The sequence below is a fragment of the Seriola dumerili genome, unplaced genomic scaffold (genome assembly GCF_002260705.1).
Source record: "Seriola dumerili isolate Sdu_G_001 unplaced genomic scaffold, Sdu_1.0 BDQW01000011.1, whole genome shotgun sequence".
Taxonomy (NCBI): Eukaryota; Metazoa; Chordata; class Actinopteri; order Carangiformes; family Carangidae; genus Seriola; species Seriola dumerili.
This window is the reverse complement of record NW_019174266.1, coordinates 5,757,033-5,774,393: the sequence shown is the minus strand read 5'-3', so window position 1 is coordinate 5,774,393 and position 17,361 is coordinate 5,757,033. Positions and strand designations below refer to the sequence as shown.

The following is a 17,361-nucleotide window of genomic DNA, read 5'->3' as shown; positions in this document are numbered from 1 at the left end:
CCTCTTTTAGTCAACTGCTCTACTCTCGCTTGCATGTCACATGACCAGAGTGTAATCGCAGCCTTTGTGGTTAGAAAATCACGTTTTATCATACCCCGATATTATCACAAATGTGATTAATCGTTCAGCCCTAACCACAGGTAACAGATTGTAGCCTATTAGTGTAGCTTGGTAAAACTCTCCGGTAGCTGCAGCACAGCCATCAAAACAAAGCTATGGTAAATCTCTAAATCTGCAACCACACCGGCTTGTAAAATTCTGCAAGGTCAATCAGGCATTCTGATACTTATTAACTATGCAAAGGATGTGCTGTTTTTTGTGTGCGAGTGCCCTGTGGTAAAATAATTGAAATGTGTTCACTGTCATTGCTCTTGTGTTGGCACTGTGAGCAACTTGGGCACACAATTTTTTTTTTTAATGTTAAGAGTGGGCTGGAAATCAATTTAAATATCCTCACCGCTTCTCTTATTTCTCCTTTTCACCTTTCGTTCCACAAATGCTTTCTATTTCTTACTTCTGCTCCACTCTTAATGTTCTATGTATCTTTTTATCTGTCTGCCTATCTGTCTCAGAAAGTTGTTGTTTAACTCCATAAGTTGTTTTCTTTTGTCATAACATTACTCACATCCTCATGTCTTCACAGGAAACCAATGAGCTGGTGGCCATTAAGAAGTTCAAAGACAGCGAAGGTGAGTGAAAGCATGAGGGAGGGAGAATAGGAGGGACAGAGAGGAATAGCCAAACAGCTGTATCATCGCTGTTTCTTTCATTTCCACGCAGAAAATGAGGAGGTCAAGGAGACTACTCTTCGGGAGCTGAAGATGCTTCGGACACTGAAGCAGGACAACATCGTGGAGCTGAAAGAGGCTTTTCGCAGGAGGGGGAAACTCTACCTTGTCTTTGAATATGTTGAGAGGGTCAGCTTGATGACACTATCACTATTATTTCACCGTGTGTCTATGCTTTACACACATTAATTCTTACATTACATATCTCTACTCTGCTGTTTCTACTCTAAGTTTCGGGATGTTGAGACTGCTCAGTTAAGCATAAAAAAGTGTCACCATGGCAACATATGAACTATGCTGTTGGTGAATAATGGTATTTCCCACTGTGTTGCCAGGGTATCCAGCCAAGTGTTTTTTTCATAACAGGTTTTATTTTCATACTGTACTTTAGTCATTTAGCACGGTGTCCCCTCTCGCTCCCCTGTCAGGGTTAAAAAACACACTAAAACCAGGGAGAGGAATACCCAATGTAAGACTTATCTAGGAAATACTTGACAAGAGATCAACACCATTCATTTTTTAAAGCACACATTCACCATGCCAAGTATTCCAAGTAGTTAAAGCTACCTTTCTACAGGGAGATTTGTGTTGGTTTGCAGAACATGCTGGAGCTGTTAGAGGAACTGCCCAACGGTGCACCACCTGATAAAGTCCGCAGCTACATCTACCAGCTCATCAAAGCCATCAACTGGTGTCACAAGAATGAGATAGTACACAGAGGTGAGGAGTGTATCTGTATGTATAATAAACAGTAAATGGAATTACTGTAAATGCAGATATATAACTCACACAGGATCATAGGTGTCATGTAGGACACCATAGTCATGTCCCCAATATTTTGTCTGGGAATTTCTAGGTTTTAGTGAGTTACAATATAAAATAGCCAACATTAGCATTAGCAGCTGTTTACTTACCAGTCTAGAAGAAACGTTGCGAGTTCGGCATCAAACTTTGCTCCTTTACTCGCCAAGAGCTTATCTCCAGCAGTGGAAAGCTGTGCCAATGTTAACTCTTGTTTTTCTTTTATTTCTATTTCTTAATTTCTTCTACTGAAGTTAGGTCTTTTCTTCTACCGAAGTCAGCATGCTAACTCGCGAGCGCCGGCCGTTCGACCATTGTCGTCACCTTCCCGATACTACGTCACTGTGGAGTTCCGTTTGCCCTGAAGAAGTCGCGCTTCTCTAAGGGCGTATTATTATAACCTCTTGTATTGTAAACGCAACGATGGTTGAGGCTCTTGGCAACACTGGTAAGTAAACAGCTGTTAATGCTAACGTTGGCTTTTTAGCCTAGCAACAGCGAAGGCAAAGCAAGCCTTCAAGGATAATGATGGTCATATTCTACATTTTCCTTGTCGTCATCAAATGCATGAAAAGTCTAAAACCAACAATGGTTAGGTCATTCCGATTATGAGGCTCTAGTTGATTATAATATTTTTAGATCTGACATAGAATTGTAATTCACAAACTGTAGGCCAACAAATATAGTCAAAGTATTTCCCCAATGTTTTCTTTTCTTTGGCACTATGGACAAGGCATTAAGACCATCATTTTGGAAAATAATATAGAGAAAATATTATTTTTAGTTTAGTTTTTTTCTTAAAAAAAAAAAGTAACTTCTAAAATCCTGATTATAGGCCTGTGCCAATAAAAAATAAAGACATTTGTATGGAAAAATATATAGTACAATTCATAGATTTAAAAGACTGTTTTAAAAATAAGGTGTTAGATAATTATAAAACAATTGTTTGATATCCCATCATAATCAGTTTGATAAATAACAATTCGTGATATGGTATTGTTAACTGTATCCATGTGTTTGACAATGACATTTGATAAGTGTAAGAACATGTGTAGCCATGTCTATTTATAGTTATGATCTGAATGGTCTAGTAGAAGTCCAGTTTTGGTATAGTGTAAGTCTACATCTTATTCGGTCAAAATTGTAGGCCTGTATCATAATTTGTGCACTATGGTTAAGGACCTATTATGTTTGCAGAAGAGGTACACCAGCACTGCTATGCATATGGTGTCTTTCTTTTGTGTTTTCTTTCGTTTGTTGTCGTTTGTATCATATTTTAATAGACTGAAATATAGATTTTAAAAAAACAAGTAGCAAATGAAAGTCCTTTTATGTGATGTTTCATAACAGTGAACTGGAATATGGTAGGATAGTGACACAAATGAAACACGTTGTTTACAGCCTTCTGTCTGTGTCTCTCTTCCAGATATAAAACCTGAGAACCTCCTCATCAGCTCTGAGGATGTTCTCAAACTCTGTGACTTTGGTGAGTCTTTGGTCTTTCTTTGCAGCAGCCATATTGTCACATTGAGTTGTTGGGATTTACATATGCAGTGCAGTGAAACCATACAGTCCCTGCACATTTCCTCTGTCAAATAAAGGTAGTTGCTTGTAAAAATCATGGTATTTGCTTACCAGACTGATCAAATTTATTAGTCATTTTTCTGTATGTGTAGATTCATTGTGATGCTGTCAAATTATCTGTGATTTTAGCAGTTAAATCTGTGATTTCATTTTGGCCAGTTTGGTTTCTTAGGCTCAGTTCATTTTGAAAAAATCACACCATTAATTTGTCACCTTGTAAGTTGCATATTAGAAAGATGCCACTGGGAAGCAGCCAAACAGGACTATAAAATGTACTCTGGTGGTTGTTAACAATTATCTGCCAAAGGTATATTTCAAGAAAGTCAGGGGAATGTTAGGCACCTGTTTGCCCTGTAAAATACCAATAAATTGTACTGATACAGCATAGTTTTGTCATTTTACAGCTTCCCAGGTGTATAGTCTATGTTTGGATGGGTCTTTGCAATATCACATGGTCAGTTAGCTTTGCATAATTGGCTAATGCAACCCTGCTGAGTCAGCTGGGGTGAGATTTGTTTGTTATTCACTGTTGGAGCTGGCATTCTGTGTATTGTGATTTTTCATGCTTAAAATGGACTCTCTGTACACCGGTTATCTAAAGCACAGTCTCAGCCCGCCTGCAGTGACATAACTAATTAGAGTCTGGTTACATGGGATGATGACCATGTTGTTATTGTAGCTGTCCAAATAATTTGAGCGTTGCTTTTACTTTATTCTTACTAATTACCCATTTATATGTGAAGGACAGTAGAGTGTCTGCATATTATCACAGACTACTGGATTTCTGATATACAGTATCAAAGTCTGTGTGATTGATTCATTTCCATGTTACTCTGGCTCAGGTTTTGCTCGTAACCTGTCTGAAGGAACAGATGCCAACTACACTGAGTATGTGGCCACAAGGTGGTACCGCTCGCCTGAGCTGCTGCTGGGGTGAGTCTGAGTGCGTGCGTGCGTGCGTGCGTGCGCGTGTGTTTCTGTGTGTGTGTGTGTGTGTGTGTGTGTGTGTGTGTGTCCAGGAGACTGAGTGAGAAACAAGGAGAAAGCGTTGCCTGTTGTCTGTTGCAAATCATTCTCAGTATTACGTTCCTTTCTTCTCAGAGCACCATTTTTGTATAAGATTGTATCAGACAGGGACACACAGATACATCATTTCGTCTCCTCAAGCTGTTTCCAATACCTTAGTTTAGGATATACGAAGTACCTGTCCAATACCAGTGCTCTAGTTTCCCCAAATTCAGCTCTCTGCAAAGAACGCACCAGAATAATTTTTATGTAGGGTAACATGAGGCCAGGGACTGATGTGGCACCAAAACCTTAACTCAACAGTCAGTATTGATGCTAATATTGATCTGGCATAGTGGACTAGTGCATCCCAAGTATGAGATTGTGTATGTTGTTTGACATACTAAAATAGGACGCTTATACTGCAGATACCAGTACAAAAACAGCGGTTGAGGCCAGTTTCCTTAACTGGATTCAACACACCTGGCACATCTGTGTCCAGCCATATCTGATTTATTGTCACTGTCTTGTGAAATTATGAGTCTCTAAAACATCAACTTTCAAGAGCTAAAGAAACACCTGCGTTTTTCAGCTTCGGGGCAACGCACTGTCAGATAATTCAGTATGGTTTTAATTAGTTTATTTAGCTTAAGAGGCTCAAGCTATAGAGGAACATTTGGAATAATCATTTGGACCATAAAAAAAATCTGAAAATAATGTGAAATATGTTTCACAGTTTCCTCCAGTCCATGGTGACTTCTTTAAATGTCTTGCTTTGTCTGACCAACAGTTCAAAACCAACAAGATATTTAAGATATTCAGGAAAAAAATGTAATTTTGCAGTTCTTATTATTACACATTCAGAATTGGGGTCTGTGGGACACCAAACAATGATGAAGTAAAGTCAGTGTCAACAAAACACAAAGGTTAAATGAAGTATTGTCCTTTGTGGTTAATATCACCCATCTGATATTTCATACAAGAGTTGGATTATTTTTACATGTGTGTTTGTGCTCAAGGTTGAGTCCCAGAAACTATTTTGTGTAATTTGCATATTCACATTTTTCATCCTCATTTGAATTCTCATTTGCATCCTCATTGTTTGAATTCAGATCACTGGGAATCGGGTGTTACTCTCTTCCCAAAAAAGGGGGACAATGATTCACCTGCTACTTACGACTTAAGACGTAAACCATCGTGTACACTGTATCCTGAGATCAGATTTCTGTTTCACAGTTGTTTTTGTGGCTTATGTAGCGTTTGAATCGTTTGCTGCATTGAATGTCCATTCTAGCTTGGAGACAGCAGAACGTCATCTAGCCTCACTGCTGTAGCCTGATTTAGTAAATGCCCTGGAACATTTATTGAGACAGTGTTTGAATGCCGCCCACTCAAATACTCTCTCCCTCCAACACCACCGCTCCTCTGCTTCTCTGCTGCCAGATCTCTCGCCATTTCTCACCAGACTCCTCAGCTCCATTCCCTCAGAAATGACCATCTTCCCTGTGAGCATCTCCATCAGAAATACTGCATCCGTTTTTTGATTTTACTGCACCAACACCACTAATAATCTTGACCCCATCACCATCATTCTCCTAATCATCTCTTTATTTCGCTGAATTTATTTTCACCCCCTATCCTCGTTCTCGTTTTCATCACTGTTATCAACCCTGCTTTCTAATTAACAAGATGGTAACATGGCATCATTGATGTGGTGTTTTTCACTTAAATAATATTCAGTCTCCCTCTCTTTCTATGTGTCTCAGAGCTCCCTACGGAAAGGCAGTGGACATGTGGTCGGTGGGGTGTATCCTCGGGGAGCTGAGTGACGGACAGCCCTTGTTTCCAGGGGAAAGTGAGATTGATCAGGTCGGTGAGCCCCAAGCAGTGATGGAACAAGTAGCTGATTATTTAATAATAATTTATCAAATAAAAACCTCGTATTTGTAGGTCCTACTGTTTGTAGCTTCTCCCCTTCGAGAACTTGCAGCTTTTCTTTATCATGTCTTTATGAAGTGAGTCTTTTTTTAGGTTTTTTTTTAACAGTTGCTCAGACAGAATAAATGGTTTGATTCTTCTGTATCTGACAAAGAGCCAATTTGGGTATGAATTTTTTTTTTTTTATGTAGATAGAATTTCTAAAGGGAGCATTTAATAGTGTTGTGAGTCCCTGTGAGGCAAAAAAAATCAGTTACAGTTTTTCGGATTCAGCACCTGGACAAGAAAGATGTGCATGTTTGTTGTTCAGACAAAATAAACACTCAGAAGACGACATTTTGGGCTCTTGCAGTGGTGATCATCATTTTCCCTACTTTCTTACATTTTATAGAATAAAAAAGTACAGTCAAATTTATTTATTTATAGCCCCAAATCAAACTCTCAACACAAGGAATTGATTAATTTGAAAATTATTTAATGGATGTACTAATAAATTTAAGTAATCATTAGTTTCAGCCCTAGCCCCATGCCACCATGAGTTTATGGATTTATGTATCCCATCTTCATCCCACCAATTGTGAAATGTGAAATTTATGGAAACAATATGGAATTGGTGAATATGGTGGGACATCCTGATTTCCATTATTATCATTTCCTGATAAAGTACACTGTATCTCAACAACAGACCAAAACAACTAAAAGGAGAGAGAATATTGGACTCACATCCACCAGGTGACCAGGAGCGTGACTCCAAATGATAAATAAACGATGAAGTTGATGTTGACTGCTGGACATTTAAATAAGCCATGGTTTGCTAACATGTTCTCCATATCAAATTCATAAGATGATAATATGTCGTGTATGTTGTTTCAACATAGAGGAGAATGTCACCTCTTAAATGTGATTAAAAGATTTAAAAATGAACCAAATTATAGGATTTTTCAACAGTGACAACTGCAATATCCATATAGTTGACAAATAAACACCTTCAGTAGCTGTTCTGTTGCTGTTGATCATGTCATATGATCTTCTTCAGCAGATAGAGTTTGCCTAGTTGTCATGTAAAAATGTAGATGCGATGTGCTAAATTGACCTTGAGGTGAGATTGTTTTTTCAACTGCTTTTTCCAAAGGACAAAGTATGTTGAAGTAAAATACTCATATTATTTTTATAGCTATTTTTGTAAATGTGTATTTATATTACAAAGATTTTTGAAGGAGGGTTTTACACACAGTGTTCGTGTTAGGTGAACGAATACAGTTAAGTCTATTGTCACATGTTTAACTATGACGCTGCTTCTTTTCATCTCCAGCTCTTCACCATTCAGAAGGTTTTGGGTCCACTCCCTGCAGAGCAGATGAAACTCTTCTACAATAACCCTCGATTTCATGGAATCAGGGTAGAAAACCTTTTATCTTTTATCCTTTCTACAGTCGCTTGTGTTCTTTTTCTCTGCTTCGTCTTCTTCTTTCTCCTCCTCCTCCTCCTCTCTGTTTTTACCTCCTTTCCTTCTCTCTCTCCTCTCCAGATCTGTCTCCTCTCTCTCTTTCTCTCGCTCTCTCTCTCTCTTTTTCTCTCTCTCTCTCGTGGCAGTGTTCCCAGCACCATGACTGAGTGGATTGCTGTGACTCATGAGATAGGTGGTTGGTGTTCAGTTTAGCAGCAAGAGAAAATGTCCCAGAAGGCCGAACTAGTCTTTGTGTGTGTGTGTGTGTGTGTGTGTGTGTGTTTTTGTGTGATCCAGTGATTGATTTCTGTGTGATCTGAACTGTGTGCTACTTTTTACTGGCACAAACATCTACTGTATGTTGGAAATCCTAATAGTAATTTTCAATGCAGAAAAAAGTTTGGTTTGGATAGGAATTTCATCCAGTGTGTGTGTGTGTGTGTGTGTGTGTGCCAGTTTCCCTCAGTTACTCATCCTCAGACTTTGGAGAGAAGGTACCAAGGCATCTTGAGTGGTTTGATGTTGGATCTGATGAAGGTAAAATACCAAGCAGTACTCCAACTCCCTCTCTAACTCAAACTAATCTATCCACTTATACTGTATGTTATTCTTTGCCAATTATTGATATTTATATAGATAAAATTTCGATACACAAGCCACTGGAATAAGTTTCCTCTATGTGAATGTCTTTTTCCTTCAGAACCTGTTGCTGCTAAACCCCACTGAGCGCTTTTTGACGGAGCAGAGTTTGAACCATCCAGCCTTCCAGCCTCTGAGGCAGGCAGAGAGAGAGAGGCCTCCTCCTGCATCTCCCAACCCACCACGCTCCTCCAAGAGGAAAACACACCATCATGGGGAGAACACAGTTCCTACAAGGTTAGACTACATTCCTTTATTTTTTACTTTCTGTCACAGCTTCCATCTGGAGTCGTGATTTTGAATGCCTTTTAATGAACCCTGGGACTTGAGCTGAATGATGTGGATTGATCACAGTATACTGTATGTAATGTAATAGATATACAAAGTTTCTATCCAAAATTATTAGGACTTTAAAATGAGCCCTAAAATAATGCAAGTGTACGAACTCTCCCTTATCCGTCCCTTCCTCTGCCCCTCCAGGAGTCACAGTAAGAGCACGAGCCGTCGCTCCAACAGTAAAGAGTGTTCCAGCCTCCCTCGCCACGGAGACCTCCATCACCTTGGCAACGAGAGTTTCCTCAACGGTAACAAACCGGCCCCGTCCAGTTTAAGTCCTACACTCCACCCCAAGGGCCAGTACATGTCCCAGACCCTCAATCGCTCTGCCTCATCCAGCAAAGACCTGGCTAACAACAACCTGCCACACCTCCTCAGTCCCAAAGAAGCCAAAGGCAAGACAGAGTTTGATTTCAGCTTGGGACCCTCCCCAAAGCTGTCAGACCAGGGGCACGGGGCGAAGTACGGCCACAGCAAACCCAGCTCCTCTCGCTCTCAGCAGCAGCAGCAGCAGCAGCAGCAGCAGGCCGTCCGCCACACCTTCCTGGAAAGCAAGACCAACACACTGCAGTCTGGAGCAGAGAAACAACATGGCCGACATGCCCACAGTATGGCCGACTCTGCCCATGGATCCATGTCGTCCTCTTCTAAGAGTTCAGCCTCTTATCTCAGCCTGTCCAAGAGCCACAGCGCGCTGAGTGATGCCAAATCTGTAGGAAACCTCAGCGATGGTCGACTCCACCCAGATGACCCAAACTCCAACACAACAGCAGGGGTGGGACCCAGTGCCCGCTTCTTCCCTGCCAGCTGTTTAGACCTCAATGCTCCTTCAGGTCCTCCAGGGCCGCCTGGCAGCCCCTCTGCCCGACACAGCGATCGATCCGGACACAGCCCCGCCTCTCGTAGCAGTGGCAATGTCCGCATGGAGAGCAGCACACTGGACTCCTCGTCCAGACACAAATCCAGACATAAACCTCTACCACCAGGTAGGTTTAAGAGTCAAATTTGTATTCAAGGGTCATCTTCATTGTCCTCTGATTGTGACTGAATTTTCTCCAGGGATAGCTCGTTCAGTAGCAGGCAGAGGAGACCATTATGCAAGATAAGTCTCAACAAAGCAAATTCAGGATACAACTGGTTCACAATCTACCTGTAAATTAAAAAAATATATACATTGACGAGTCAAAAAGAGGTGTGCCAGCAGGCAATACTGATGAGTCAAATTTGTCCAGCACAAGACAATATAATATAACAGCACAAGACAATATAAGCATCATATGGCTTTTATAACTAGTGCCTAGTGCATCGTCAGTTTGTACTATTAGTACAGTGAATATAGAGGCAGATTTGGAACAAATCAGAACTTGGATTACATGTAACGCTGGCATGGTTAAGTGTTTGCAGTTCCAGTCATATGTGTGGATTCGCTGTTTTAATCTTTGAAATATGATTAGAAATGTAACGTTTTTGGAGTTTTGGACTGTTTCTCACCTTTTATAGACTTAATTTTACTTAATCCAATCTGTCCTCTCTTCTCCAGAGGATGCTGGTGCTCCAGAGCTCTTAGACCCAGGAGGAGCAGGGATGCCCTCCACTCACACTCTGCCTTCTCCACATGAGTCTTATCATTACGGCCTGGGCTACACCTCGCCTTTCTCCTCTCAGCAACGGCCTCAACGCCACTCCATGTACGTGAGGAGGGAGCGCCACCGGCCTCACGGGGTCGAGGGTGGGATGGCGGGCTTGCCTGCACCAGGGCAGGTGATACCGACACGAGCCAGCAGCCTGCAGCTCCTCTCCCCCCAGCTGCAGCACCGGACCACCCTCACTGGACACTCAGTGAGCTCTTCAAGAGAGGACTGCACTGATGACATGACAAGGGTTAGTGGCAGACAGTCCTGTGAGTGTGTTGGTAGTTAAAGGAAACATTCACCCTAAAATACTTATTGCCAGGGATGAAAGGCCAAATGCAGACATTACTATGTTAATTTAAGCATCAGGTCAGAATACATATAGACAGTGCAGGGTCCTTTTTATCATTTTGTTTTGTGAGTAATAAATGAGTTTATCATTTATTTGAATGCAAGGCAGCTCAGTTAAAGACATTCACAGTAACTTCAATTGCTTGCCAGTCATGGCACTGATCTGACACAGAAATGATCTTTTCTGGCAGCTGTGATAACAGCAACATCTGTGGCTGGTTGAACTTTCAGTAAGATTGTTATTAGTTTCACCAAGAATTCGTTAATAAAACAATTTCTTACAAGCAGTTGCAACTGGTTTACAATCAAGTTTACCCTGTACAAGTAAAACTTTACAAGTAATTATTATCTTTCTTATTTTCAAATTTTTTAGGAGTAATTCTTATTTCTTAGATATATAAATGTATTAATCCCAAAAGGGGAAATTGGTTTAGTCGCCCATGCACAATAAATGAAACAGCCACAAGTCAGACTGGTTACAACACGTGACATGTTATGACAACATACATGACAAACTATTTCTACAATATTATCACTAACTAACACAACAGCTAACAAGCCAACAGAACCACAACGTTAAAAAATAAAACTATATAGGTACAACTGATCGATTGATAAGGGGATAATCATGAGTAATGGACCTAAAACAGGAAGAAACAAGAGCCAATAGACAGTTAACAGTCTAGCCAGCAATTATTACTTATTTTACTTATTCTTTATACACTTCAACTCAATTTCTCCTTCAACACCGCAGTAGTCCATAAGAGACCATAATGCAATGCAGCCACAAGATGTTGAGTTTTCAGGAAGTTTTGGAAAACTCCATCTGTAATTGAAAACCACATTTGAATGCATCAAGTCAGTGCCATTTTCTTGGAAGTGTTGTAAATGATTCTGGGAATTCTGGGAAATTACTGAAGAAGAAGACGATGAGGCAGGCTGATGAAAAATGGGTACACGGACACTAATTACCTTTCCTGAAAAGCATCGAAGCTCACACATCCAAGATAGTAAACAATGTGAGAGTGCCAAAGGGTGGGTTTTTTCTTTACTATATGCATTGCAAAATGTGGGTGTGTGTGCGAGTATGGGTATTTCACGAGATGGTGGATGTGTGCAGGGACTGTCAGTGTCTCACATTATCATTACCACTGCTTCATGCTGCGCCTGTCCGTCTTCCCAACAGAGTGAGCAGTCCCCTAAAGACATGAGCCACCCTTGTGCCCCCATCAAAGACTCTGCGAGGGACAACAATGCTGCTTTTCATACACAGCGCTCTAAAAACGAGGTCCGACCCCCTGACTCCTCCCTACCTCCAACCAGTTCACCGAACACAGACAGTAGCTCTTCTGACCGCTGGTTTCCATAGCTTTTTCTGTTTCTACTCAGGTCAACAGCTTCACTGCACGTTGTCGCTGGTATAAATGTAACCTCACTGAAAAGCTCTAAGATTGTCCCGAATGTCTTGTGATGTGAGCCAGTAAAGAATGTGACAGCTAACAATAAGTGATGAAGTGAGATTTAATGGGATAATCAATCACAAAAAGATGAAGAGACTGAGGAACTTTGTGTGGTCCTGTGTCCATGTGTGTATTTGTGCGTTTGTGTGTCTGCATGATGTGTGTGTGTTTCTTAGGTTGGTATGTACCACGACCCTCATGGCGACGATGGAGGTTCCTCCAAGGAGAACCGAATGATCTTCACTGAGTCCATGCCTCGGAGAGTGGGCAGCTTCTACAGAGGTAAGGAACAGGCATCACCATATATGCAGTTTATATATTATATACAGTTTATATATGGGAAATAAAATCAAATAAATGGAATAAAGTAGAATAAAAGATATCCTTTTGCAGATATTTGGTCATAAATCAAAGTATTGGGCAAATTAAACTTTGACCATGTGTTGGCGCTAGAGGAAAAGTCTGGTGTTCATCAAATTTTTACAACTCATTCTCAGGTGGACACGGATGGCTGTACCAAATTTAATGGGAGGCTGTTGAACAGATGTTTCAGTAAAATGAAAAAAAGTCAACCTGCTGGTGGCACCAGAGGAAAAGTCACAGAACCAACAGAGACAAACTGTAGGATCAGTAGGATTCATCCTCTGGGGACCAAAGACCTCTGCAACATTTCATGTTTTCTAATAGTTGTTCAGATATTTCAGTCTGGATCGAAGTGGTTGATTGACCAACCAAACGGCATTTCTATCCATAAAACCACCTGACTAGCATGAGTAAAAAATAAGATATAGCCTAATGTAATAAAAAAAAACACTTTAAACTTTAACACTTTAAAAAATATGGTACTGTTAAAGTGCAAGATCTAAGCAAACAGCATATTTTCTTTGATTAATTAAGCTGTTATTTTCTCAAATAGCCTTAAATTGAATTTATTAAAAGGCGGTGGCAAACAGAGATGTTTAAAGCCTCAGTTTAAAAGAACTGAGAATTGGAACTAATGTGTTTAGTTTTGACTCTGGGAATAGGAAGCAGACACGTCTAAAGCATTAAGTTCTTTATAAACCGTGGAAAAAAACAGACAATTATAGAGAGAGGAATCCAAAAGAAAAGAGGCAGACAATGCAGACATGATGTATTTTTGGAAATGTGAGTGCAGAAAAAAATACATGCAAAATAACTCCCAAAATAAAATAAGCAAAACACAAGGCAGGTTGTCCTTATAAAATGTACCAACAAACACCTCTCAATAAAATCTGCACATATATAAACTGTGAATTATTTTCTCTCCTTGTTTCTCTCCAGTTCCTTCACCCAGACCAGATAACTCCTCCTCTTTCCATGACGGTGTCGGGCAGGGTCGAGGGCCGGTCGTTCCTGTTGTACCAGGAGACCCTGTTGCTATGGCCAACCACTCCAAACGCCAGACCGCTTTTGACTGGTGAGAGTTCATTTTTTTAACCGGCATGGTGTGTTTTTTCTTCACTGTAGCTTCAGGCAATGGTACAAGTTATACTGCATCAGGGAGCTCGCTTGACTTCAGCTGAAGTGTCCACATTTATAGTTGTAGAACTCCCAGCACACATTACTAGACATTTCTGTACTATTAGCCACTTTGCACCTACAATTCACAGTGCTTTGACTATGCAGACATCAGTAGCCATCATCAGTTGACACTGAAGGATGAAGAAAATTAAACTTTTTACTTTTTCCTCTTTGCTAAATGAGGAATTCAGCCACCAGGTCAAACTATCAGACATATTTTCCTCACTGTCATGTGAAATTCTCCCACAGTGCTAATTAAGATCCATTACATTTTACAAGACTACTTTGTGGTTCTGCTGGAAACACATTACAGTCTCTAAATTACTGAGATGAAATGAATGAAAACACATTGTCATGTGGCACTGTCATTTCATTTAAAAATACAGCATATTTTCCTCCTTTCGTTGACTTGAATAGTCATTATCTGACGTAAAGCTGAAAGCTTAAAAGTGAGAATTATTCACACATCAGTATTTTATGACCAGTGTCTTTTCTTACTGTGCATGTGTTCTGTTCATGACATTATCTATTTGGAGACATACCTTAAAGGAAGTCACCGTTTAATCCTGAGCTTGTAACTACAAACATGAGTCATATGAACAATTCTCCACATTTGCCGCGTAGGACTGCTGCAGAAGCGATGGTCATGAATCCTCCAGAGCCCACCAAAGAGAAGGAAAAACAAGGTTTCTTCAGAGCCATTAAAAAGAAAAAGAAGAAGACACAAATAGTAAGATCATTGAAGTCATCACCTGTCATTTCATCTAGCACATATAAAAATATTTCCTTTGTCCATAGTATATTTATATTTTAGTGTGTAGTAAATGCCGATCAGTTGGTGCATCTGAAAATGATTATCTGTAGCATTCAGTTTCTTCTGGTGTTAATGTTTTACATACAACACAGTGAAAACTGTTTATGTGAATTTACTGTGAATGCTGATATTAACCGCTGAACATGTTAAAGGGTCATTTTTTTTTTAAATTTCAATTTAACAAAGGGACAATGTGCAATGACATTGATCATTTACAAGAAATGAAAAGATGGTTGCACTAGATTTAGCAAAACGCTACTTTCTATCTGTAGTCCCACATTCAACAAACTGACACATCACAAAAACGACAGAATACAGAAAATACAGGGACCCAATATATTGAAAGACAATGTGTAGACACTAGAAAGCACAAAATGCAGCATGAGGACACTAACAACATTTTTTAAATAAAAACCACAATAAAAACCCTGTTTATCTTAACAGTCAAATATTCATGCTGTGACTGATTTCTTTTCCCTGTATCTATTCTGAAGGGTTTTTTCTTTAAATGGCTGAGGTTCAGGTGCTGCAGCTGTTGTTCTCTTTGCTGGCAGAGACGTGTGTTGAGAGTTGTGGCTGTGCATCTTCTGCTCCACAGACTGACATGGAGGACGGGAGGAACCCCAGCATCAAGAAAAGTCTTTTCCCCCTCTTTAGCTCTAAGAATAGCTTAAAGCACAACTCAGCTGTCAAAGTCCTACCTGTAGTCGCCTCGCCTATGGTACAACACCAGCCTCCTGCGCCCTACCCTGCCTCACCAGTAATCTAACCTCGACACTACGGCTGCATGTTAACTCACACTGCACTCACACAGAATGACCTGGTTTGAAATCCTCTCAAGCGCTTGATGATTGATTGACTGAGACATATTCCAAATTGAAAGGATTTCAAATGCGTTTTGAGTCTAATACTGCACGCTGTTTGTGCATCCATTTTGTCTTGCTGTAATGTGTGTCAAATGCAGTCACCTTGCATTCACGTTGCACCGTAAGACATTGATTTCATGCTACGCTGTGTGCTGTTTGTGAGGCCAACACCTCTGGTCATTGAGACTCATCCTTTTCAAATAAATCATTGTATCACATGAGGGTCAAGAACATATTCAACACATTTACAAGCACACAAACCAACACACGTATCCAAACTCATACTGCAGACGAACAAATTTTAATAGGAATCGATCAGTATTTTTGACAATTTGTTTCTTCGCTGTTTTGCTCAGAGTTTGATGACTCTCACATCTGTCCATTAAATATGAAGCTCCAGTCAGCAGCTGGGAAACAGCTAACTGTTGAATGGTAATAAAATCTCGTAGCAGCACCTCTAAAGTGCTTCTTCTTATCTGGCTAACTCATAATTATAGTAATAAATTAAGTGCGTTATCAAGCAAAATGACAAATATTTACCAGTTTCATCTTATTAAAAGTGAGAATTTGCTGCTTTTCTTTGTTTGGATTCATAAATTTAATCTCTTTTCATTTTGTCTGTTGATCAGACAAAACAAGCATTTTGAAGACGTCATTTTAACTTAATTACTAATCAAAAGATAAGCAACAAATTGATTGATTATGAAAATAATTGTTATTTGTAGTTATTTGTATTATAATTTGCCAGAACACATTAGACACAAGACTCTGTATGAAGTCATTACTAATCACCATCACAACCACCTCGTGTTTTGTCTGGGGCTGCCAGAGGGGTGCATGAAGAACTTCACCAGGATTTGAGATGCAATTTGACTGAGATGTGTTGTGTAATGAAAATGACTATGGCGACCTCGCCGTAGAAAGAATAAGATTTACATGAAGTAAATATTTTGGATAAGTAATCACGTTCCTGTATTTTGTTTCTGAAACGTTAGGTTACTGGTATCGGACAAGAACACCTGTCCCTGCAGAGGAGCTCCAAGTCTTCCTCTCATCACGGCAGCCGACGGAAAAACCGCGAGCGATCCCGGGACAGAGACCGAGAACGAGAACAGAGCCGGGACCGAGACAGAGACAGAGAGAGAGAACGGGAGAGAGAAAGAGAGAGGGAAAGGGAGAGAGAGAGGGAAAGAGGGAGGGAGAGAGAGAGAGTCAATGACTGGCCACCAGAAAAACCAGTGGACTCACACTCTCAGGTGTGTAGATAGCTACTGGAGGCCCAGAGCACAGTCTTTCCTCTAAATAACCGTATCATAATTCCATGTTGGTTTTTCACCAAAACAGCCTCTTATATCAGTCACACATATGTAACTTATATGTAAACCATATGTATTATATGTATTTGAGTCACATAATAGCTACTTGAGTCACAAATATCTACATCTATGACTTACAGTCTGTTGCCCAAACCTGAGTCTGAGTTCATTTAGTTATTTCAGTGACAATATTAGACCATAAAATCTTACATCACTGTATAAGACATGTCAGCCCCTCTTAATGGTATCCACTTTCCAGGTAACTTGTCACACAACTTAGAATTGTTGAATTGTGACAGAGGAGGACTAGGAATCATACTTTTTTTTTTTTTTTGTTCTCTCCTACCAGAGCCAACCACTCAAGTCACTCCGCAGGCTCCTTCACCTCTCACCATCCTCAAATCAAGGACAGCCTCCTCCTCCTCCTCCTCCTGACCTGCGCTTCCAAGCCCCCCTCCCAAACCCCCAACAGCCCTCCTCCAAAGCGGGCTACCCTGAAGGTCGAGGGCATGCCGAGAGCAGGGGGCACTCTGGGGTGAGCAGCACCGCCCAGGCCAAGAGTCGCAAGGCCAGCTACCCCCTCCCCGGACAGATCGAGTCCAGCTGGCACGTGTCTGCTTTACAGCGGGCAGAGGGCGCTCAGTTCACCCCAGAACAGCTGGGCATCAAACCGGGGCAGAACGGACCTACGTTTACCCGAGCCTCCCGCACCAGGATGCCAAACCTCAACGACCTGAAGGAGACTGCGCTTTAAAAAATTCAACCCAAACCACACCACCTCCGAAATGGCTCCATCCTGAAAGCATCTGCCCGACGCAGACATCATGGTACTGTAGTAAAAGT

At 40.7% G+C, this 17,361-nt stretch overlaps 1 protein-coding gene across 1 annotated transcript; it reads left to right on the top strand.

Moving 5' to 3' along the window:
• The first annotated feature begins 806 nt into the window (after nucleotides 1-806).
• Nucleotides 807-17,361, top strand: LOC111224265 (cyclin-dependent kinase-like 5). The gene is made up of 17 exons (XM_022748690.1): nucleotides 807-917; nucleotides 1,388-1,508; nucleotides 3,016-3,075; nucleotides 4,016-4,106; nucleotides 5,945-6,047; nucleotides 7,429-7,515; nucleotides 8,020-8,100; nucleotides 8,264-8,439; nucleotides 8,683-9,524; nucleotides 10,097-10,419; nucleotides 11,707-11,808; nucleotides 12,157-12,262; nucleotides 13,283-13,418; nucleotides 14,147-14,252; nucleotides 14,935-15,057; nucleotides 16,198-16,458; nucleotides 16,868-17,361. Exons 1-17 carry the CDS (start codon nucleotides 822-824, stop codon nucleotides 17,270-17,272), a joined length of 3,219 nt encoding a protein of 1,072 aa, XP_022604411.1. The 5' UTR covers nucleotides 807-821; the 3' UTR covers nucleotides 17,273-17,361.

Coding starts and splice junctions, on each gene's coding strand:
- LOC111224265 (XM_022748690.1), top strand. CDS start 822: ATGCTTCGGACACTGAAGCAGGACAACATCGTGGAGCTGAAAGAGGCT. Junction 4,107..5,944: donor TCGCCTGAGCTGCTGCTGGG/GTGAGTCTGAGT, acceptor TATGTGTCTCAG/AGCTCCCTACGGAAAGGCAG. Junction 15,058..16,197: donor CTGTAGTCGCCTCGCCTATG/GTACAACACCAG, acceptor CTGAAACGTTAG/GTTACTGGTATCGGACAAGA.